The sequence below is a fragment of the Mus caroli genome, chromosome 11 (assembly GCF_900094665.2).
Source record: "Mus caroli chromosome 11, CAROLI_EIJ_v1.1, whole genome shotgun sequence".
NCBI classification, from domain to species: domain Eukaryota; kingdom Metazoa; phylum Chordata; class Mammalia; order Rodentia; family Muridae; genus Mus; species Mus caroli.
In genome coordinates this window covers 56,333,394-56,356,382 of record NC_034580.1, presented here as the reverse complement: position 1 = coordinate 56,356,382, position 22,989 = coordinate 56,333,394, and the positions used below count along the sequence as shown (strand labels likewise).

Below are 22,989 nucleotides of genomic sequence, written 5' to 3'. Positions count from 1 at the left end.
ATTGGATCCTATTGCATTTCATCCCCTAATCTGAAAGTCCCAGGGTTACTGTGAATTTGGATTTCCTGGTTGGGGATTTGGTATCTCAGCTAGGTCTCTGCATTTCACACCTTCAATAAAAATAATATTCATAGGAACCTAGCTAGATACTTGAGCAAAACACACCTGTCTGCACTGTTATACAAGTACTTGGTCTACACAGAACTGTGCGGGCTTCCTTTTCCTAAGCATGCCTTCTAAATGTTAAGTGTTTTGATTGGAGCCTTTGGTCTCTTGGGCTCCTTCATGTGACTGAAGGCTCTTCAGGAACTCTTGAATTTGGTTTCTGTTTGATGGTCCATTTCTCTGGAGTAGAGATCTGCTGTGAAGACTGAGATTTGACTCTCCTGAGGCCTGACCTCCAGCCAAGGTTTCATGTGTCTCCTTTAGGTGTGCAACCGTGTTTGACTGCTGCTTAATTTTAATTCTGAAATACCTGTAGCTTTATGTTATCCTTTTGCTGGGCCATGTGGGTTTGAGATGAAAACAGTACTATCTTGTACTAGGAATAAGAGAGACAGTTCTGTCTTTGCATGGGATGACCTGCCTCCCCTCCTGTCCCCCCATTTCACAGCTACTTCCCCACGAGTGTCCTCTGAGTTAGAGCAGGCCCGGCCACAGACAAGCGGAGAAGAGGAGCTGCAGCTACAACTGGCACTTGCCATGAGCAGAGAGGTTGCTGAGCAGGTCAGTGCTTGTGTGGTTGAGCCCATGGGGTCTTTACCTTGGTGTTCCTGGGGGAGGGTTATGGCTCCCAGAAAGGATGACACACACACAGCCCTGTCTTTAAGGCACTTACTTGATGAGTTTATGTCTTGTGGCTACAATGCATTCTGAGCCCCCTAGCCCAGGCAGAGCTATAACTAGGAAAGGTTTTCAGGGAGATCAGTGTCCAGAGAAACAGCTAACTCCGAGTGAAGTTCCTGTGTAGACTTACTGTCCAGGGACTTCTGAGGGAGCTGTGTGCTTCCAGCTTCCTTGAGGTACCAGCATACAGGGCAATGAGCAGGACAGGCCTGGGTTGAGGGTGGTGGGTAGGTGGGGTGGGCCTGGTCCCTGCCAGGGCAATATATCCTGTGGCAGATGTGGGAGACTAGAAGGGGAGCTTCAGAAAAGAGTGTGCATGCGGGCATGGTGGAAGCAGCATAGAGGTTTAAAAAGTATATGGTGTAAGATGGAACCCAGACCCCTCTGTAAGGAAGTGCTCTAATATTGAGCCTGTGTGTGGTTTTGTTCCCCTCTATACCTTATTTTTTAATAAGCATGCGTTACTTTAAAATGGAGGAGCGAAAGGGGCAATTCAAACACCTTTAGACAGTGTCCCTTTGCTTTCAGTCATCAGAAAGCGTGCAGACAGCCAGAGGCAGCAAGGTACACCCCTCGTATGGAGAGAAGAATGTTGGGTGTTAAATGTGAACACAGAGAGGTTTGGCCGGCATAGTTGGTATGTCTGTAACAGCAACAATGGGCAGCTTTGATCCTGGCCTCTGCCCCCTGTAGAGAACCTGCAGCCATTAAATCTGCCCATGTAGAAGTTCATGGCTCCACAGGATCAAGGTGCCCAGGAGGTCTTACTGCAAGTTTCTGGGATGGGTGGATGGCTTCAGCCTTTTTAGCTAAAAGCCAAGAGTATGTTTTAATCATACAGAAGTTAGGCCAGGACTCTGATTTTGCAAGTGACTTACCCTTAAACAAGATGAATTGTTTCTACTAGAAACCATACAACTGCACAGTTGTTCAGCAGTGTCCACTGTGGGGATTGGAGTATCAGCTTTTCTGATTCTTTCCTGGTTGTCAGATTTGGGTCCTAGAAGGAAACACTGTTTTCATTCTATGTGGATGAATGATTTGCCTGCATGCATGTATGTGTACCACATGCATGCCTGTTGTATCCCCGGTAACTGCAGTTACAGATGGTTGTGAGCCACTATGTGGGTGCTATGTACTGACCTGGGTCTTCTGTAAAAGCAAGTGCTCTTAATTGCTGAGCCATCTCTCCAGCCCTGAGAAATATTTTAGATTAAATATTTTGTTTCCTCATTTTGATGGTGCCTGAGTGTTGCTGGTATGACCTCAGACAGCCTCTGAAGGAGGAACCTCTGTGAGCCCTCTGGGAATGGAAAGCCATTGTTTCCAGCGGAACTATATTCTCCCTTGAAATGCCACATGATGCTGGGCCTTTCCTGTTGCTGGTTAGTGTGGCCTTGTGCCCTGCTGTGTGGCTGTCAACATTACCCTCAGCCTCAAGCTCCATTGTCCCACTCCAGGAAGAACGCCTCAGGCGGGGTGATGACCTCAGATTGCAGATGGCTCTGGAAGAAAGCCGGAGAGACACAGTAAAAGTTCCAAAAAAGAAAGAGGCGAAAGCTTGTTGCAAGGTAAATGTTTGAAGTTCTTCTTGGGTGGTTGTTTCAGGTGCCCCTGTGGACTACAGTGAGGGTAGGACACACAGCAGAATGCTAAATTCCACATTGAACCCATTTTGTGGTGAACACCAGTGAGAACGAACACACACACACACAGACCAGGAGGAAGACACCAGGAGGATGCCACCTGTAAAAGGAGAGTGGCAGCAGCAGTGTCAGCCTCACAGTGGTACTTGGGGACATTTTTTAGTCTCCAGAAGCCATTGGTTATACTGGTCTTCATCCCCTCACCCCATCCCCTATCCCCCTTACTTTGCTAGGTTATGACATAGAGGTGACCAGGATGTGGCTCTACTTTGGACAAACTTACCAGGCCAGGCATACTAGTGGTATCACTTGATGTGGTGCCACAGGGCCCTGATGACAGATGTTGCCGTCATGGGAATAGGAAGGGTGGGGAGCCAGAAAGAGACAGAGAGAAAGAGCCAGCCCCCTCTCCCTCCTTTAGGTTGGGTACTGGGTGCTGCTAGCCAGGAAACCAAAGGCAGGTGAAGAGGGATGATGATGAGTAATCATGGTCTGGGCCAATGCCAGAATTATTCTGAGAGAGTTTGGGAGCTCTGAGAGCTCTTAAAACTTGTGGGCATGTGACAAAAGTAGCTTGGTGGATTGGATCTGGCTTCTCTGGGAAGCGGGGATGTTAGTGGAGCTTTGGGGTTGGAGCAGCTCAATTTCCAAGTTATTCAGGAGTTAGCCCAGAACGCCTGTGCTGTGGTGAGAACTAATATTATGCTTAGTATGTGGATATTTGCTTTGACTGTAACCAAGTGAAACCATTCCTTCTCTTTGTCTTAACAGCCAGGCTCCCACTCCCAGCAGACTACCTTGTTGGATTTAATGGATGCCCTCCCTAGCTCAGGCCCTGTTACACAGAAAACTGAGCCCTGGAGTACTGGAGCCTCTGCTAACCAGACCAACCCTTGGGGTGGAACAGTGGCTCCTTCGAACGTTACTGACCCGTGGCCATCGTTTGGTAAGTAGATTGCTGTTTTTTTTTTTTTTTTCCTGGGCTTGCCTGTTTGATGGGGAGAGGTGTTCTCTCTCTTAGCTGGCTCATTTCTTACTGTCTCATCCCATATGTCAGAAACAACCTGTTCCTGTTGTAGACAGTGTGTCAGTTCTTGGAATTGCACCCAGCTCAAGCTCAAGGAGTCATAATACATACACAGAGAAAAACCTAAAGATATGAGCTGGACATGATATGTGCTTACCACCACTACCACTACTAGTAAAGAGAGGACATATTTGCTGCTATTCTTGTTACTTAAAATAGTAAGTCCTAGTGAGTTTTATTTCTGAGTTTTGCTTATTGGTAAATGTGAGAGAATTTTTAGTCTGATTTAAAACATGAACTTGGCAGAATTAATCTATTGTGGGTGATTTTCCTGGCACATGAAATTTCTTAATTGCTGGTAGGGAGCTTGGTCTTAGAGGCTTTTATGCTTCTGGCCTGGTTCTCTGAACCCTGTTGGACATTCCTGTGATGTGTGTATCTGTGTTCTTTTTTTTCCTAAAGTGGACCTTTTGTGCTCTGCCCAGTTCTCTGGATGTTTGTTAAAAGTATACCATATGCTAGGCTCTGTCCTGCCATATGAAGTATCTGGAACACCCAGATAATGAATGGTTTTGTCCTGGTAGCAGTGAGCAGTGCTGTGTGAACTAGGCTTTGGCCAGGGCTTGTCAGATCAGAGCAGTGAGTTGAGCATCTTAAAGGTCGGTAGGCAATGAGAAACAGTGTCTTGTAGAATAAATAGTATGTTAGAAGGTGTGGGTAATTGGGAGCGGGGGTGGGGGGACAACACCCATGCATTGTGACATGGGCAGCAGGTAGAAGGGTGAGGGGAAAGGAGTGGGTGTCACGTAATTCAGGGACTGATCTCTCTTGCAATTACTTGTATTTGGTCTAAAAGCTGTGTCAGCCTCAGCTGCTCTTTAGCGTACTTTGGCTACAGTGAAACATGGAGCTTGCCAACTTCCTGGGGCCAATTAGTGTTACCTGAGTTCTTATTCCTTGGAGACCAGAAAAACCTGTGGTGGTTGTACTCTTGAAGAGTAGGGTAGGGCTGGAGAGATGGCTCGGCGGCTAAGAGCACTGACTGCTCTTCCAAAGGTCCTGAGTTCAAATTCCAGCAACCACATGGTGGCTCACAACCACCCATAATGAGATCTGACGCCCTCTTCTGGTGCTGTCTGAAGACACCTACAGTGTACTTATGTATAATAAATAAATCTTTGGGCCAGAGCAAGCAGGGACTGAGCGAACGGAGGTCCTAAAAATTCCCAACAACCACATGAAGGCTTAAAACCAGCTGTTCAGGCTACAGTGTACTCATATACATAATATAAACAAATCCTTAAAAAAAATAAAAAGAGTAGAGTATAGGCAGCTGTGGAAGTGTTGTGGTGCTCTAGGGATAGTTGGCTTTCCAGTACTGGCTTTGATGCTTCCTTCTCCCAGATCTGTAACACAGTCTTTTTGTTAAGTAACCATTATCCAGGCCCAGCTACAGAGAATTCCTAGTGGGTCAGACCAGGGTCACATACAGAGGCTGTGACAGGGAGCCTGAGTAGGACACTGCCTGCTGTAGGAACAGGTACCAAGAGCTCTGTTGGGATATGTCCTTTGCTTGCTCTTCAGATGGAGATGAAATTTGCCATTCCGACTATTTAACAAAACTGGAATATTTAACAAAACAAATCAATAAGCCCCACACATTCACAGAGCCGTATAACTATTGTTACTAGGTAGAATGGAATTTGTTTCCATTACTCCAGAAAGAATCCGTACTCAACTCCTAGCCACCAACCTGCTATTATTATGCCTTGGTTCATAAAGACTTGTTTGATGTGTACATTATCATATTAGCAAAGTCACATTACTGTGGCCTTCATTTGTTGGAAGCTTGTCTGCAATTTGGTAGGTGTTTAGTCCTTTCCTGGCCAGAAGTATCCTCTGTGGATGTGGTACCTTACGGTACACTCTCCTCCTGTTGGACATTTGCATTGTGTTTAGTTTCTGGCCATTGTGAATCTAATTTTCAAAAGAGAAGATTGAACTAAAGCCCAAATGATCACTATCTGTTTTTACATGGTGGTGAGGATCAAAGCTATCCTGAACAAGGGTGCTGCTCATGGCCAGCTCCTTGAGGCTGGTCCCTGTGCCTGTTCTCTGTGGACCTGCCCACTCTCGGCTCCCACACAGTTGACACTTTTACTGGTGACTAGAGGAATACACAGATCACCAAAGCCCAGAAATGTCCCCTCCCTCGCTCTCCCTCCCACCCCCCCCCCCACTCCCCCAGCTCAGAGCTTGTGGTAGGACATCTTAGATTGCTGGGAGGTTGTGCATCCTGCTGAGTTAAAGTGTATCCTTCCAGCATGGAGATAGCTGTTGGTAAAATCTGAAATATCTGTCCACTTCTTTCCCCCTTACATTGTGTAACCGAATTGAGGTCACATTGTATATTGTTACGCTCAGACACACATACATTTCCCAACTTGTGCTGTGCTGTGTATGTGCCCAGGTGTCATTGGAAACTATGGTAGTACTCATTCGTGTAGTATGGGTTGGCACTTTGTGGTTGGGCCACTAGCTCTTCAGCAGCTATGTGTCCTGTGGAGGTGCTATTGAAAAATGATGCTGAAGTCACTGTGTTCTTAGGGTTTGGCCCCAGCTACCTGACCCAGGCAGGTGCTTTGCTTCTTGAAGCCCTGAGCTGGCTCCAGAGCAGGCCTGTGATATGGGCTTACTGCTTAGCCTCTGCTAAAACCAAGTGGCTAAGAGCCACTCCTCAGTCCCAGGATACTCATAATTATTAAAGCCTCTTCCCACAGCACAGAGCCACTCTCTGCATGAAAGGAATGCTTTTCTGAAAGCCATCATTTGTAGTGGGTCCTGCTATTACCAGTTCTTTCCAAGCAGCACTGGGGACTGCTGAGCCAAGTGGCCTTGGGAGGAAATGCTAAGTGCCCAGAGGAGGGAAGTTGGAGCCTGCCAGGTCAGCGGGGCACTTCCTCCTCTGTTCTAGATACACAAAGCTGCCACCTGGTCTGAAGAGGCCTCACAGCCTGGTAATTCAGAAGGCCTTGGCTGGCTTGTCACCCTTACAGTCTACCCACCTACCAGAGCCAAGGCCAGGACTGAGCCTAAGTTCCGCCTGGCGGTAGCAGGTGTGCTCTGGCTTCTTGATGACCCCAGTATGGACTGTGACTGCCGGCTGTGCACATGAATATTCATTTATCCACTGGGCTCCATGTGAATGGACCTACAGAGGAGGCGGAAGCTGCTGTCTCTCTGAACTTGGTTCCATTCTCCTTTCTACTCACTTGAGCTTTAAATAAGCCTTTATTTATTGGGTGTGTGGCATGGTAGGACCTACTGATGCCAGATCCTGAAGGTATAGAAGAGCCTTGTGATGGCCTCATTGCCCTTTCTTTCTCCTCAGGGCAGCGGGCCAGCCTCATGTCTGCTGCTTTCCTGTGGAGTTAGGAGTTAGGGGTGGCACTCTCTTCACAGAGTGACTGAAGCAGACTGCTGGCTACAGGACTACCTGCTTGTGACTATGGTCTTCTATTCACTTGGCACTAAATTCAGCCCATCAGCTTTCAGAGTCCCTGTTACACACACCTTGGACCCAGTTTTACTTGCAGAATGGAGACTTGACAGCTCATTTGGGTTCAACTGTTTATCCCTGATGATCTATGTCATTTGGGATTGGCAAGGGTTTGAGCTGAGCATGCATTTCATTCTCTGTTCAGAGCTCTGAGTTTTGATTACTTTGTCCCCACTGGCTCTCCATGCTGCTGGCTCAGGAGGAGTGTTGCAGGTGTCCAGACTGGTGGTGGGTAGCTGGGGTAATAAGCTCCAGGTCTTGGACTGTGAGGTATAGGCAGCCTGTCCTCTCATACTCCTAATCTTTGTATTGTCTTATTCTGCCTGAGAAACTTTATCTATAAAGATTTATTTCATTTTTCTTTGTTTGTGTATGCCACAAGTGTAGGGGTGCCTGTGGAAGCCAGACGAAGGCATTGCATTCCCTGGAGCTGAAAGTACAGGTTGTGAGCCACTTGATGTGGGTTCTGGGAATCAAATTTTGTCCTTTGGAAGAGCATCAATCACTTGTAACTGCTGAGTTATCTCTCCAGCTCCACTCTTCTTAAAGACATGGGGTGGGTGTCTGTTTATGGAGATGTGGTCATCTTACTCTCAGAATCCCCTCTTGCCCTGTGTTCTGGCTCCTGGCTTTCTATTGTCTTCAGGTTGGTACAATGATTTGTTTCTTCTTAGAGGCAGGGACCATTCCAGGGCTTGGCTGGAGGAATGCTAATCAAATTGATAGGGTAGAGTAAGACAACTGTGCAAGGAGCTTGGGGTATTATGTGTTTGAGCTAGGTGGCTCTTGCCTGAGAGGGCCTTGGGCAGGGCTCTTAGTGCATTAGGAGCTCAGATTTGCATGCATTCTGGCTTCCTATTTATCTCACAACAGACCCACTAAATATCTATATTAGGTCTTCCTCAGAGTCTGTGTGCTTAGGGAGACAGTGTGATATTTTACTAAAGTTTCCAAGGGCTTTCTAAGGACAGCCATGGTCTCACACCCTTTGTCCCTAGTACCTCACTGAGTCTAAGCCCTTGGGTTCTTCCTGTGTGGATTCTCAGTGTAGCTATGAAAGTGGCTCTTCATGTTTGTACCTGTAGCTCAAGGTTTCTTTGTTCCCTCTAGTCCTAATGCCAACATGGTATAGAGTAGGAAGGCACTCCAGCCCCACCTGTGGAGAGAGAGCACGTGCACTTACCCAGAGGCCTGTACCTTCACTTAGAATGGAGGCCATTGTAGGACTGCTGCAGGGTGGGAACTGCTGTGCTGTATTGTCTGAGACAGTGTTCTCTTACAAGCCCAGTGGCCCACTGGAAAGCCAACTGCACATTCTGTCCCCATGGCCTAGGGAGAGGGAAGCTCACTTTGCAGATCCTGTAGGACTTTTGGGAGTTGGGATTTACTTTAGCTACAAGGATTCTCCCTGGTTGTCAGGGCAGTATATGACCCTTTTAGACTATGGGAGTGGGTGAGGGGAAAACTCTTTGGTGGAGTATTAAGGTATTCATTTTAAAAAGGGCAGCAGGGGCTGGATATGATAGGATGTGTCTCCTTACGTGGGCAAGAAGAAAGACAGCAGCAGACTTCTGAGAGGCACTGATGCTCAGTGTTGTCAGGGACTACAGTACAGTGAGGTCTCCCCAGACTGTGTCCCTCAAGTGTATCTATCTAGCTGAGAGAGGAGTTGACCTTGCGGTGGGGTGTTTCTTTTGTGTAAAGCACCAGCGAGTCGGGAAGAGAATAGGAAGGTATGCTGTATCCCTAGGACTCCCTTACGGCATTGGTCCTGGGATCTGTGTGTCATCATACCAGCTTTTCTGGCTTCCTGCCCAGCCTTCTCCCTGGCAAACCATTTCTACCATAATATTCTTTCCAGTTGGGACAGAGCCATGCCTGATGAGGTACCACCCCTGTAGTGTGAATCCACCTGAGGCTGGGTTCACAGACCTGGCAAAGCATCCCACACATAGGAGAGGATCTGGAAGTATAGTTTCAGGCTTGGAGTGAAAGGTTAGAGGTACTTCCCCAGGAGAAAGTTGTTTCTGGAGGGTTTTGAAGCCTAGTGGTTCTGGGGCATTAGAGACAGAAAGGCCAAATAAGAGTTGGTAGGACATGAGAACAGGAAAAGTGTCATTTGGAAGTGCTTCTTGACAATGCATGTCATCTAGCTAGCATACAACTTTTGGGTGTATCACTGCAGCAAGCCTGGGGAGAAGCGAAGGCTGCTTTTATTCCTCTCCATCCTACACTACACTAGCCAGTAGCCTGGTCATACCAGAAGTTACAAAGGGTATGGGCATAGTGACTGCAATATCTGAGCAGGACCCAAGTAAGCCTTTTGGCATTTTACGGTCTTGTAGGTATAAAGTTATGTGCTTGAAAGACTAATGATGGGGTCATCTTTAACACCCATGGAGTGTCCTACTTCTCAGGAGTGGTCCAGGGGAATGGAGTCCTTTTCAGATCTCAAAGAACATTGTCCTTAGCTTCCTAAGATTGACAAGTCTCTATTCTCTGAGCCCTGATACATCCTAGTTGTCACAGTCTTGCTGGGTGTTCCTCCATGGCTAGAATTGGGACTGCAATTACCCACTCTTTTACTATAGGGAATTCAATCCAGGAAAAGACCCTTGGTTAGATGAGTGGTAAGTGAAGGATTCCAGAGTGGCCAGGGCAAGAGTCAAGCTCAGTAGGGCCTGTAACAGAAGGCAGAGAGTTTCTTTGGTGTGTCCAAGGAGCATAGGGAGTCAGTGGCCAGGCTAAGCATGAAAGCTGTGTGACTATCTCCACTAGTTCACATATTTTGGGGTTCTTGAAGAGTTCATTTTTAAAGGAGATAATGAGCCATGGAACATTATAAAAGTTATTGTTCAGGAAGCTGAAGAATGCTAAGGCAGATTATCTAGTTACTCTATGTGAGCAAAGCAAGACTGTGTCCAGGGAAGGAACTGGACTGTGCCAGGACTGAGGGCAGTGGTAGTAACTTTAGTGTGCTTGCAGGAAACCATAGTCTTTACCTAGGCAGGCAGTCCTTAAAAAAATCCTCTTTTGTTCTGAGGATAATTGTGGAAACATGTTTGAAATTTGGAAGCACCAGGTGGTGGTGTTGACATTCCTTTAATCACCTCACTTTATTATTATTTATAGATTAAATAATAATAGTAACAATAGAGGCAGAAATATTTTTCACATTAGATTTGACTGTAGTTTTAAAGTGCATATTTGTTACTAATTATCTTTCTGTTAATATTAAAGCATTGTTACAGCTGGGAGGGCGGTGCACACCTTTGATTCCAGCACTTGGGAGGCAGAGGCAGGGGGATCTCTTGAGTTCAGCCTGGTCTGCAAAGTGAGTTCCAGAATAGACAGAGTTACACAGAGAAACCCCGTTTTGAAATACAAAACAACCAAAAAAACCAGTTTAAGGGCTGTGGCATTGTACCTGGGTCACATGACTCCCTATCTTCCTTCCTAAAGGCAGACAATACAAGGGGGCTTATTAATTAATTACCACGAGAGGAGTGGGAAGAGCACTCAACTTTCCTAAGTCCACCCGGAGAGGTTTCTAGGTAAATTCTGTTAGCATTCAGAAACATCTAAATTCCTTTAAAAGGACAGGAAATAAGAACTTCCTGGTTTTTTCTGGAGACTGAGGTAAACTTGATACTAAACTAGACAGTATGGGTTTAACGGCCAAGGCCAGTTTTGAATATTGATTTATTGGAAAGAAATGTAAACCAGGAATTTTTTTTAAAGAGTATATTGTGGAAATTCCTCTGTCAGAACCAATTCCTTAGAAGTGGGCCTACTCACAATGAAAACAAATGTATGGTTATCCCTGTGAGTTCAAGGTCAGCCTGGTTTACAGAGTGAGTTCCAGGACAGCCAGAGCTACACAGAGAAACCCTGTCTCAGATAACCGAAATAGGAAAACAATAACAAAAAGAAGTTCAAGGTCAGTATCAGCCACATAGTGAGTTTGAGGCCTGTGAGCCTGAGGTATGTGAGACTCTGTTTTAAGGGGAGAAAAGGGTCATTATCATGGTGTGTGTGAAGACGTTTAACATTGTGTGGAGACTAAGGAGCCCAGTCACACACAGCTGAAGATCTGGCTGAGTTGGAGTGAATGGGCACTGTAATTTATGCTGCTGAGTTTAGTCAGGCAGAGATAACCCTAGAGGATGCTTGATGAAAGACGTAGACCTTATGGGAGGAGGGTGTAAAAGGATATACATGTTTATTAGGGAGCAAGTAAACATAAAATGATTGCAAAATAGACTTCATATGCACCACTTCGACACAAATGGAAAAACTAGGTTACATCAGAAAGTTTGAGACAACTTCCAGGGTGATAGGACCTGCTGAGAGGGTTATAAACTGTTAGAACCGCGTGGAAACAGTGCTGGCATTACTTGCTGAAAACGCAGGGGCCTGTGGCCCAACAGTTGTCACTGTGTGCACAGAACAAAGGGATGTAATACAAGAATAGGCAGCCACACAAAGCATACCCAGGGTCTATCATAGTAGTTAGTTGTGAGCTACATGTCAACAAAGGCTAATGCTGCAGATAAAATGTGTAGAACACACACACACACACTCCTTTACCTGATTTGTATAATAAATTCAGAAATCTGGCATAGCTATCCAGCATATTGTTTCAAGGTGTGATAAACTAAAGGTAAAGCATGAGGTGCATTAAATGGCTTAGGGTTCAGGACACTTTGTGGTGGATCTGGGCATGGAGCAGTGTTTAAACATTTCTTGTCTTCTACAGAAGGGATGATTTGTTTCATATTTTCACATAGTAATTGAAAAATCTACACACCGGGTTGACATTTAAAGTCCCGCCCCCGCTCCCGCGTGAGTGAGTTCGTGTGTGTTGAATGCGTGTTGGGTGTTTCATGTGTAGAAGTCAGAGGACAGCTCATGGAAGTCTGTTCTATCATGTGAACCCTGAGGATGGAGTTCACATCGTCAGGCTTGATCGCAAGCCCCTTTCCTGCTGACCTGTCCCACCAGCCCTGTGCCATCCTTGTGAGAGGCAGTTGTGACACACTAAGTTGACTAACCTTTGTTGCTCAAAGTTTGGAAGCATTCTACTCTAAAGCTGGTGATGAGCACCTACCTATTCTCTTACTTTCTTTCCTTGATAATCTGCTACTTGAGAGCAGGGCCCAACCAAGGCTGATGTCAGAATACCTCTGGAGAGCCAAGCAGTCAAATGGGGGTTGCCAAGCTTCATGTCTGGGGTGGGGCCTGCATTTATAGGGCAAGTAGACATGTTCCTTATAGTTTCATTTAGTTTGGGGAACCCCTGTGAGCCCCTTGTGTGATGGGAAATGTTCAGAAGGCCTTTGGCTTTGCTCTCAGTGCACTTGCCAGAAGACTGTCTGTAGGCATTTTTATCTGGCAGCCTATGGACTCTGACTTTGCCTATTCTTACTGGTGTGGTCTGTGTATATGTGTGAGGCTATGTGAGTTGAGTGTACCATTTTTTGTTGCACATGCCTGAGAAGGCCAGAGAATGTCAAATCCCTTGGAACTGGAGTTGAAGATTATTGTGAGCATGCTGTTGTGAGTGCTTGGAACCAAACCCTGGTCCTCTGCAAAAGCAGTAGAAACCCTTTAACACTCTCCATCCCCTGTTCTGAATTTTGACTCTGACTTCTGCAGGTACCAAGCCAGCTGCCTCTGTGGACCCCTGGGGAGTACCTACCGCGGCCAGCACACAGTCTGTCCCTAAGAACTCAGACCCTTGGGCAGCCTCACAGCAGCCTGCCTCCAATGCTGGAAAGACAACAGATGCCTGGGGAGCTGCTAAGCCCAGTTCTGCCTCAGGTGATCACTTTGCTCAGCCTGGTTCCTATAGCTTCACTACTTCTTCCTCCCTCCTGGTGCACTGGCAGTAGCTGGCTGACTGACCACTTCTGCACCCATCCCAAATGGGAGCAGGCATCACAGGCCCTTATGTATACCCACAGTTGAAAGAGGTGGTGCTGCATTGGGTTCCAAAAATGAGTTCTGGTCTCCTTTTTGGGTGGCAGACTGACCTCAGGACTCCTTGGGGACATTTCCCACAGACTCACCCCAATGTCCAGAACAACACGTATTTCCTACACTGTCAGCCCTTACTACGTTTGGAGTAGTATGGTGGAGGCAGTGGGAGGCACTCGTGTTCTCTGATCCCACCTGTTGCCTTCCCAGTCTAGCAAGTGACTGAAGCTTGGGCCCAAGTTTAACACTATGATGTGGAGTACTTGGGAGAGAAGCCCCTATGGCTTGTAGTAACCCATTATCCCCATGCAGATTGGATACCTGTTGTGCTGGGGAGTGGAAAGAGATGCTTTCAGTCACCAGCTTGTATGTCCCCTCAGGGTCCTTTGAGCTCTTCAGTAATTTCAACGGTACAGTTAAAGATGATTTTTCTGAATTTGACAACCTTCGAACTTCAAAAAAACCAGGTAGATATAGATGGTTTTTATCTAACATTTTGTGCATCTGACCACCTAGTTGATTTTAGAAGTAACATGCTTTTTCAACTTTGTGTGTGTGTATGCGTGCGTGCGTGCGTGTGTGTGTGTGTGTGTGTGTGTGTGTGTGTATGTGTATTTTTTCCCCCTGTCATCTCCATGGGCGTGGGGGGGGTGGGGAGAATTTTGGTATTTGAACTCCGAACTTCAGGCTTTTATCTATTGAGATATCTCACTGGCCCAATAGTTTTACATCTTAACAAGAATTCAGAAAGAATATTGAGAAAATGAAACTGGAAAGTGTATGTGAACAAGTACACATCTGTGCTTTGCCACCAACCCCAAATAACATCATAATATTACTGGAAGACTTACTTGTATACTTTGGTGAATCTTGCTTGTCCACTTAATGCTTTTTAATTGTATTTTATCTGTTCATGTATTTATTTAGTAGTTGTATTTTGTGTGTGTCTGTATATACTGTTTACAATAGTATCCACAATGGTGAGAAGACAACTTGCCTTGTCCCTGTTTTGCAGCTGAGTCAGGGGCCTCAGTGCCACTCCAGGACAGCAGAACCACGAGCCCTGACCTCTTTGAGTCTCAATCCTTGACTTCTGCGTCAAGCAAGCCTAGCAGTGCCCGGAAAACACCTGAGTCCTTCCTGGGCCCCAATGCAGCCCTGGTGAACCTGGACTCATTGGTGACTAAGCCTGCTCCACCAGCTCAGTCCCTTAATCCCTTCCTGGCACCAGGTAGGCATGTGCTGAGTTTTATCAATTGCTGTGCTATCCACGGCTGACCTCTAGTCCTTTTTCCCCCTCTCAAGGACTGCTGGCCTGTGGCTGGGAAGAGGCAGAGCCCCAGGAACTCCACATTGCTCTTTGTCTCTAGGCCTGATTGGGTTGGTATAGATGCTGATGTTAGGGAAGAAACCACTTTCTGGAGGGGAACATGCCTTAGATCTTACTAGTACTAGATTTGGGTCTAGCGAAGGCTGTTTGCTGCCCTGTGTGTGTCACTTGTTATAGGAGAAGTACTGCCTTAGCCCTTTAGCATGAGCCACCCCTTGAGGCTGAAGGGCCCCTGTTATAATGCCTGGCACAAGTTTCTACACAGCATGTTCCAGGTACTGCACTGGCCAGAAGACAGGCCTAATCATTTAACTTAGTACTTGTGGTCCCTATGGTCTTGCTCTGGCCTCTGACCTCTTACCTCAATGTTCATTTCTACTCTCTTCTAACCATGTGGTGTTTTTGTTTGTTTGTTTTTGTTGTTGTTGTTTTGTTTTTGTTTTTCCCCATGTAAGTCACACCTCAGCTAAACTGAGCTAAATAACCATCTGCAAGATTTTGGCAGTAAAGATGCTGTCAATAAGTCCTTCTGAGCTTATTAGGCACCAGTTACCATCATGGTCTACTCATCACTCTGGGGATTACTTTACTCACTCCCAGGCTATGATCCACTCTGCTTGCATGTCCTCCTCCTCTTTCCACATCCCCCCAGCTGAGCTCTTCATCTATTACATCCCCCTTTCCTTTGCTTTGCATGGGTTCTTTCAGATTTAGGCTTCTGAAGAGGTGAACTGTATCTCCAGCAGTGTCAACTCCAACTTGGCTCTGTATTTCAGGGAATTAGAGGACTTGACTTCTCTGTTCCTACAGATCTTGGCAGAGGAATATGATCTCTAGAAGCTGAGGTTTAGGGCCTGTGGGCAAAAATGACTGTGGAGTTTCTAGGTTCCATCCTACTCTGAGGTTCCTAATGGTTGAAGGCATGATATCCCTAGAGAAAGGTTGCCCTGTGGCTGGAGCTGGACAGGACCTGAGTCCTCAGCTAGATTGGTTCCCATTCTTGTCCAAGAGACTCTTGTGCCCAGTGCCAGAGTCCAAGAGCTGTCAGGGGGTCTAGCACTGTGGTAGGCCTTGCTTACAAACCTTTCATGGACTTTAGGGGCCATAGCCAGATTGAAGAAATTTTGGCAGATATCCGAGCTACATGGGTAGACCTGGATCTGTCATTCCTGAGTAGGGGCTACACAGCCCCTTTGAACCTAGGGTTACATCAGAGCACATAATGGTCCTGGTAGAAATAACCCCTAGAGTGAGTCAGAGTATTGTAGCTTCCTCTTTGTCATGGTGCCCCTTGATGAGCAGACCATGATGGTAAGTGGTGCCTAATAAGCTCAGAAGGACTTTCTGACAGCATTCCATGTATCCCAGCAAGACCCACCAGCTATTTCACAGCAGGTAGAAAAGCCTTTTGGTTGAGTAAGGTTTAGAGAAGCTGAGTGAGACTGGGCTGACTACACAGCAGCAGGCCTTCTCAAGTCTTCCTGGTGCCAGTGTATGTGGCCTGGGACACTGCATGGCCTTTCTTAGGCACCTGTAACCACAACTGGGAGACAGAATGAGGGAGCAGGGTAGCTGGCAACATCCTGGGTACCCACTCTTCAGAGGAGCTGGAATATCCAAGCCTGTATACTCTTGTCTCTGTCTAGTTTATCTCTGTACCCCTGGACTGGTTCCACATTCCTCACAGTGATAGTCTTCTTGGCTTTAGCAGTCTGTAGATGTTTGTCAGTGTTTCCTGGAGACTGTACCCTACAGAAACAAAGCTCTGCCCTTCAGATCACTTCTGGAATGCCAAAAGTGGAGGCAGGAGTCTAGGTTTGTACACTTGTCCTGAGATAGTGTCTTCCAGTGGCTCATCCTGTGTTCTTGCTCTTTTACCAGGTGCTGCCGCTCCAGCCCCTGTCAACCCCTTCCAGGTCAACCAGCCCCAGCCGCTGACACTGAACCAGCTCCGGGGAAGCCCTGTCCTGGGAAGCAGTGCATCCTTTGGGTCTGGTCCAGGGGTGGAGACTGTGGCTCCCATGACCTCAGTAGCTCCACACTCATCAGTGGGGGCCAGTGGCTCCTCCTTGACACCACTGGGCCCTACAGCAATGAACATGGTAGGCAGTGTGGGCATTCCCCCATCAGCAGCTCAGTCAACGGGCACAACAAACCCTTTCCTTCTCTAGTGCCCAGGTGGGGACTTGCCCGAGTGAACACCCAGAGTGCCGAGCCCAAGGACGTCAAGTGGGGACTCACTCTGTTTTGTGTAGTGGATGAGAATACGGTGGTAGGGGTATTAGAGCTTCAGGTCCAGCTTCCTGGTGAAAGGGTGGTTGTCACAATCCAGACCTTCAGGCTGTGGGTAGGGTGGCCTCACTGCCCTAGTTGGGCCCCTGTGTCTCTTCCTAAGTGCTCAGCACTAATGAGGTCTGGAAAGGAGGTGTTACCAGTGTTGCTCAAGATTCTGGGATGCTGTCTAGCCCAGAACTTGGGCAGTCACATTGTGTGTGCCCAACCCCCAGTTATCTTCAGGGTGTGGACAAGGTGAAGCTCTGGCCCCACTTGACACTGACTGTTGGGAAGTGGTTGTGCATATTTTATTTTCCTTTGACTCAATGTGAGTCCAAGGTAAACACTCCTACCAGTGTGGAGCTTTAAGCTGACTGAGCGCGACCCTGCCCTGTGGCTCTGTGCTTGTGCACGTTTGCACAGTTTGTTGAGTACAGTTTCATATTTGAGTTTGCAAAATTATCTAATAGTCTTTTTTTGGCTAATATTTTTATAACGTGGTTCTTATTTAACTGTCTAGTTTTGATAGAATTGACCAAGTCTGGCTGAATTAAGGTCTTGGCATGTATTATTTTAGTGGTCTAATTTCTCTTATTTATGGTTTTAACTGTAAGAAAACTTTAAAAGAAGAGATATTTGGATGACAAAAATATGCCTTATGGAAAACTAAGCAAATTCTTTATAGGAAAAAAAACCGGAATTTGATTATACAAAAAGAATTTTATTAAAACAAAACAAAAACTTCCAACAATAACAAACCCCGCAGCCTCTAGTTGCCTTTTTCCTTTCTTCAGCTCTTTTGATGAATTACCAGTCAGTTGACTCTGCAGCATTTTTGCCGAGATTGGAGAGGCTTTTTGCTACTAGTATACTGGCATCTTAAGGTTAAAAGGAAAAACAACGCATGATTGTGACTTGCCAGTTTTTATCAACTAATCCCTTTTTTGTACCTGGAATGCAGGGATTGCCAGGGACTTCCATTTACTGCAGACCAGAAACGTGGCTGGCTGCCCCACCATCATGCTCAGGTTAATGAGATTGTGTGAAAATGGGGGTGATTCTACACGTGTGGGCTCAGAGGTCATCAGGGATGGTCCCCTAGCTGAGTCATGACAGAGACTGGCCCAGATTTGTCTGCCTGCCAGCTCCAACTCAGGCTGCTGACCAGGAAGTAACCACATCCTATTTTGGAGATGAAAAAGTCCTCACGTGGCAGATTTAACATATGTGCACTGATATTATCCTTTCTCTCCCAATCTCCTGCTGTCCTCACTACTCACCATTAAGAAAAGTATTAAATCTTGAGTTAGAGACCACAGACTTGCATTCTTCAGAGAAAGGACTGCCCCTTCTTGGTCCTGGCAGTTTGTGTCCTTCCTGCAATATGGACTTCTCTAACCTTAAGCTCCAAGGACACCCAGCCACCTGCCAGCTCCTCTCTGCATCCAGAGAAACTTTTGGCCCCCAGCACCCACAGAATTGACTCAGTGATTCCTGTTTGAGAGAGGACTGCACTTAAGCCCCTCCTGGGTCTGAGTCTACATGCTGCTCCTAGGCCCCACAAGCCGAGGGCCCTTCCTAACTACCCATTCCACCCAGGACCAGAGGCCTAGGGGAAGGTTTGGGCTCTGCTATTCAGGAAGGCTGATGGCTGGGCTCCTACCTGGGAGAGATGGAGACATCACAGGATGGGAGGACAGGCACCAGTCCAGATTGTGCTTCCTTCAGATTGTACAGGCTAGGGCCAGAACTGCCTGCTGTGGGCCTGGGATTCTACTCCAGAAGACAAGAGCCCATCTGACTGGGGGCCCATCCCAGTAGCCACTGGGCTCCTCCTTCAACAGGCCATCCAGCGCATGTCCCTGTTACCCGCTGCACTGATCATGAAGCCGCTGGCCACTGCCATGTGTGTTGCACACGTGCCACCATGCCCTTCTTGATGAATACCCTGAAGGAAGTCACCCAGCTGTTTCTCAGTCCCAGGGCTGGTGGGTGGTTTTGGATGTGTGTTGACTGTTGATACTTATTTACTGTATAAATATAATTTATCATTTGTATCATGATGTGGGTTTTGGCTGTGTCCTTTCACTATCCTGTCTTTAACAATACAGTGGGACAAGATGTGGCAGGGCTGTCTAGGGAAGCAGCTTGGTCTGCAGTCAGGCTCAAGGACAGGCTCGGGTCTGCTTTTGATGGACATTGCCATGGTCTGTGTGAAGGTTGTGCTGGGCAAATGTTAGCCCAGATGGCTATCAGTTCTGAGGCCAGTTCTCAGCATGCTTTAGTGGTTTCCCATTCATTTCCTGTCTTAGGGTTAAGTACCCTATGATGAAGCACCATGACCAAAGCAACTTGGGAAGGCAAGGGTTTATTTATGCTTCCACATCACTGTCCATCAGCACCTGCACCTCTCCACCCTCTCCACAGACCAGATTTCTCTGTCAGTTGAGCACTTACCTTTTGTGTCCTGGATAGTAGAAGGTAGGTTTGATTAGCAGGTTACCAGTACTGTTACAGGTAGCCCTCAGGGCACCAAGGCCTTCAGTTTTACCTCTCAGACCAAAAGGTCTGATTGGTTTTTTTTTTTTTTTTTCTGTGTTCAGCTAAGAGTTGAGGGCTTATGGAGGCAGAGCAGCAGGGCAAGTGACACTGCTATAAATAAACAGTGTGAGGGTGGCACTGGGGCCCTAGGAAGCCTTCCAGCACCAGAAAGGGTCTAGGATAGCCTCAAGCTCAGCTCTGTAGGAAGCCCACCCTTTGAGTGAGCAGTCGGGAGCCAGCTTTTTGCCTGCACAGTTATTGCCAGCCAGGACTTGCTCTGATACCAAGGTTTTGTGCTGGGTAAATTTTATGTCAACTTGTCACAAGCTAGAGTCACTGGGAGATGAGGAAGCTTCAACTGAGAGAATGTCTTCATAGGATTGGGCAGCCCTGTAGGGCATTTTCTTATTTGGTAATTAGTAGGGAAGTGCCCAGCCCATTGTAGATGGTGCTGTCCCTAGGCTGATGGTTCAGGTTACTATAACAAAGCAGGCAGAGCAAGCCATGTGGAGAAAGCCAATAAGGAGCACTCTTCCATGGCCCAGACTTACTTCAATGATGGTCTGTGATACAGAACTGTAAGCCACTAAGCCCTTTCCTCTCCAACTTGATTTTGGTCACGGTGTTCATTAAGCAACAGAAACCCTTACAGGAGGCTGCTTCCCTCAGAACTTGAGCAGGCTGTGAGCTCTTTACTTCTGTAAGCTCCATTGACACATACTGCTTTTTGTTTTTGTTTTGTTTTTTGAGGCAGGCTTTCTCTTTGTAACAGCGCTGGCTATCCTGGAACTCTCTTCGTATACCAGGTTGGCCTTGAACTCAGATCTGCCTGCCTGCCTCCAGGTGCTGGAATTAAAGGCACATGCCACCATGTTTGGCTCTTTGTTTGTTCTTTATTAAAACACTAGGTGTTTTGTTTTAATTTTTAGTCTTATATTTGGGTTTTAGAGTCCTTTTTTTCTTTAATTATTTTTATTGTGTGTGAGTGTTTTGTTTGAATGTATCTCTACGCTATGTGCATGTCTGCTACCCTTGGAGGCCAGAAAGATGCCATTGGATCCCCTCAGACTGACAGCTGTTACTGACAGCTATGAGGTACCATATGGTTGCCAGGATGTAGTCAAATCCTGGTCTAATAGAAAAGCATCCAGTCCTCTCTGTTGAGCTGTCTCTCAGTCCTTCCCTAATTTTATGTTAATTTTTCTTTTTCTTTCTTTCTTTTTTTTTTTTTTTTTTTTTTTTTTTTTTTTTTTTTTTTTTTTTTTTTTTTTTTTAGCTTTGTTTCCGTTCCTTTCTTCGTTTGCAGACTGGCCCCAAACTTTGCTTTTCTGCCATATCCTCTCCAGAGCTCTTGGTTCAGCCATGGAGCCCACCTTGAGCTCTGCCAGTGTCTCTCTGCTGTTTAGTGTGTGTTCTGTGTGTTCTGCACTCTTCCTGCCTGCTACCCTACTGGAGAGTCTTTTCTGATTTTCAGTCACAGCATAAGCTCATTCCTTGTAACCGTTTGTCAAGAGTCCATACAGGAGTAAGTCCCACTGCCTCCTTTCTTTCTGTTCAGGATAGAACATAATAGAATACCTCCACAAAATGTCCAGCAGGGGTGTTCTTGAAGTGCCCCTTCTGGCGGGAATCTGACACTACACTGTTCTCTTATGCTGCTGCCTTTAGTGTGGGTCTCTAAGGGCTCCATGGACAAGATGCTCAACTCTGCAGGTTTAAGGGGCCAGGGCTTCCTATGTGGTGAACAACCTTTTAGCATTTTGTAAGTTTAACATTGTGACACAAGAGGCCTAGGAAATGCAGTCTAATGGTTTGATTAGGAAAAAGTGAACAGTCTTGTAGATACAACTGTGACAATAAGCAAACGATAAACCTAGGTATCATGTGTCTTAATAGACATGTCTAGTATAATCCCACATCCAGACATGCTCCAGCCATTGGCCTCTAAAGTTCTCCATGGCATGCTTTCTCACCTTGACTGGCAGACGTGCAAGAGGCTCTTAGGTAATGATACCTTTCTGTGCCTTGACTGGGGTATGTATTCATTGAAACCATTCATACAGCACAGATTTAAATGAATCTTTTTGCTTGTAAATGCTCATTGGAAAGATTAATAAAACCGAGTAGTGACTAGGAGTGTGCTACAGTCTACAGAGAGGGGTTTGCTAAGTCCAGGGTAGACTGGAGGAGAGGAGAGGTGCAGTAATGTGAAAATGCAAATACCATGTATGTCCTTTGGTGTCCTGGGTGGATAGAACCCTGCTGGGGCACTAAAAGGAGGACACTAAAGTACCCTGTATAAATGTCTAGTGGTTGCCTATGCCCTCCTGTAGTTTACGTTATCTCTAGATGACTAGTAATACCAGACACAAGGAAAAGAATATATGCTTATTAAGATCAAGGGATGGTGACCCGAGTCTGCACATTTCTGTAGATGTTTGGTTTATGGCCCTGGAACCTTGGATGTGGAACCTGCAGATATAGAATCCTGAGTGCAGGAAAATGTCCATATACTTTAGATGGTGGTTATGTTATTCATTACAAAGTCACTTCAACCTTTTTGTTTTTAAATACCTTTATAGTGTTAGAGAAAGGGATATTTGCCTACAGGAGGGCTCTCCACCACCTCAAAGCTTTTGGCAAATGAGGCTGGAGATGGACTGGAAAGGGGCAAATTCTGAGGTGCAAAAAGCCAGGTGGCATGGGTGTTGGAGCAAGAGACCTGCAGTGGAATGAGGTGAGATACAGAGGGACAAATGAAGCTCCTGACTCAAGAGCTTAGTGAAGGCTGAACAGTGAGCCTGAGCAGAAAGGAAGGGACCACTCCTTGTAAATGTGATACCTGGGGAAAGTCAGAGTGCAGGGAATTTGTGTATGGTAGTATCTCTAGGATAAGAGGAGGTATTTGATGTTGTGGCTACAGATGTGCTAAGGTCTAAAGGTAGGGTTAGCATGAGGGAGTACCCTGAGGAATACATGGGAACTTTGGGCAGAGTGAGGCTCTGGGGGTTTGATGGTGACTTAAAAGATCACTGTGGCAGGTGAGACTACTGAGCTAGTATGCAGAAAGGACGGACACACAGAAAGTGGAGTGTGTACAGATGGCACCTATGAGTGCCAGTATGCAGAAAGATCAGGCTGCGGGGGATCTTGAATGGCAAGAGGAAGGCTGCATGAGGGAGTTCTGGTCTGAGGGAGAGATCCTTGGGCGATGAGGTCGCAGAACTGTGGAGTGGAGGCTGTGGAAGAGGATTTCACAAGAACAGCTGCAGATGACCACTTCACAGCAAGCTCTTTGGTGAGACCAACATTTGTGGTGTAGTTTGACTACATGTTTATGTGTCACTGCTACCAACAAACATGGAAAAAACTAGAGGCCCAGTTGCTTTCTCATAGATGCCAGGGTGTTAGGCTGCGGAGCTTGCCAGAGACCCACACTGGTGGTACAGCCTCAGGGTCCAGCACATGAGAATTAGGATGGGAGTGGGGAATAGGAATGGAGGGTGGAAGGCAGGTGCCCCAAGAGGTACTTGTTACAGATTCTGCTAACAATGTAAACAGTCATAGTGGCAGCCATGGAATAAGTGACTTTTAACTTCCTGCTGCTGAGGAAGACAAGTTTTAGAAAGGAGTGCTAAGGCAGTGAAGGGGTGGGTGTCAGCTTTGTGCACAAGCTGCTGACAATCCTGGAGAGGCCTCCACTGACCATGGCGTCCTACTTGGGTCTATCCTTTTGGGCCCCAGGCCTGTTCCTATTAGGTGCTAATCAAGAAATGAAGGCCCCAGA

The 22,989-nt window shown here is 46.6% G+C and overlaps 1 protein-coding gene across 15 annotated transcripts in view; it reads left to right on the top strand.

Annotated features, from left to right (window-relative positions):
• Positions 1–18,724, top strand: part of Epn2 (epsin 2) — a 58,124-nt gene extending 39,400 nt beyond the window's left edge. For 11 of the 15 annotated variants that reach the window (XM_029483346.1, XM_029483353.1, XM_021177037.2 and 8 more), the window contains 8 exons: positions 614–726; positions 1,375–1,410; positions 2,307–2,417; positions 3,264–3,438; positions 12,737–12,901; positions 13,438–13,524; positions 14,073–14,288; positions 16,269–18,724. In XM_029483346.1, coding sequence (XP_029339206.1) covers positions 614–726; positions 1,375–1,410; positions 2,307–2,417; positions 3,264–3,438; positions 12,737–12,901; positions 13,438–13,524; positions 14,073–14,288; positions 16,269–16,558 — 1,193 coding nt within the window. In that variant the 3' untranslated portion in view covers positions 16,559–18,724. The remainder of the gene's footprint in view (positions 1–613; positions 727–1,374; positions 1,411–2,306; positions 2,418–3,263; positions 3,439–12,736; positions 12,902–13,437; positions 13,525–14,072; positions 14,289–16,268) is intronic. The other 4 variants (XM_029483355.1, XM_029483356.1, XM_029483361.1 and 1 more) reach the window with 2 other exon arrangements.
• Positions 18,725–22,989: the final 4,265 nt, after the last annotated feature.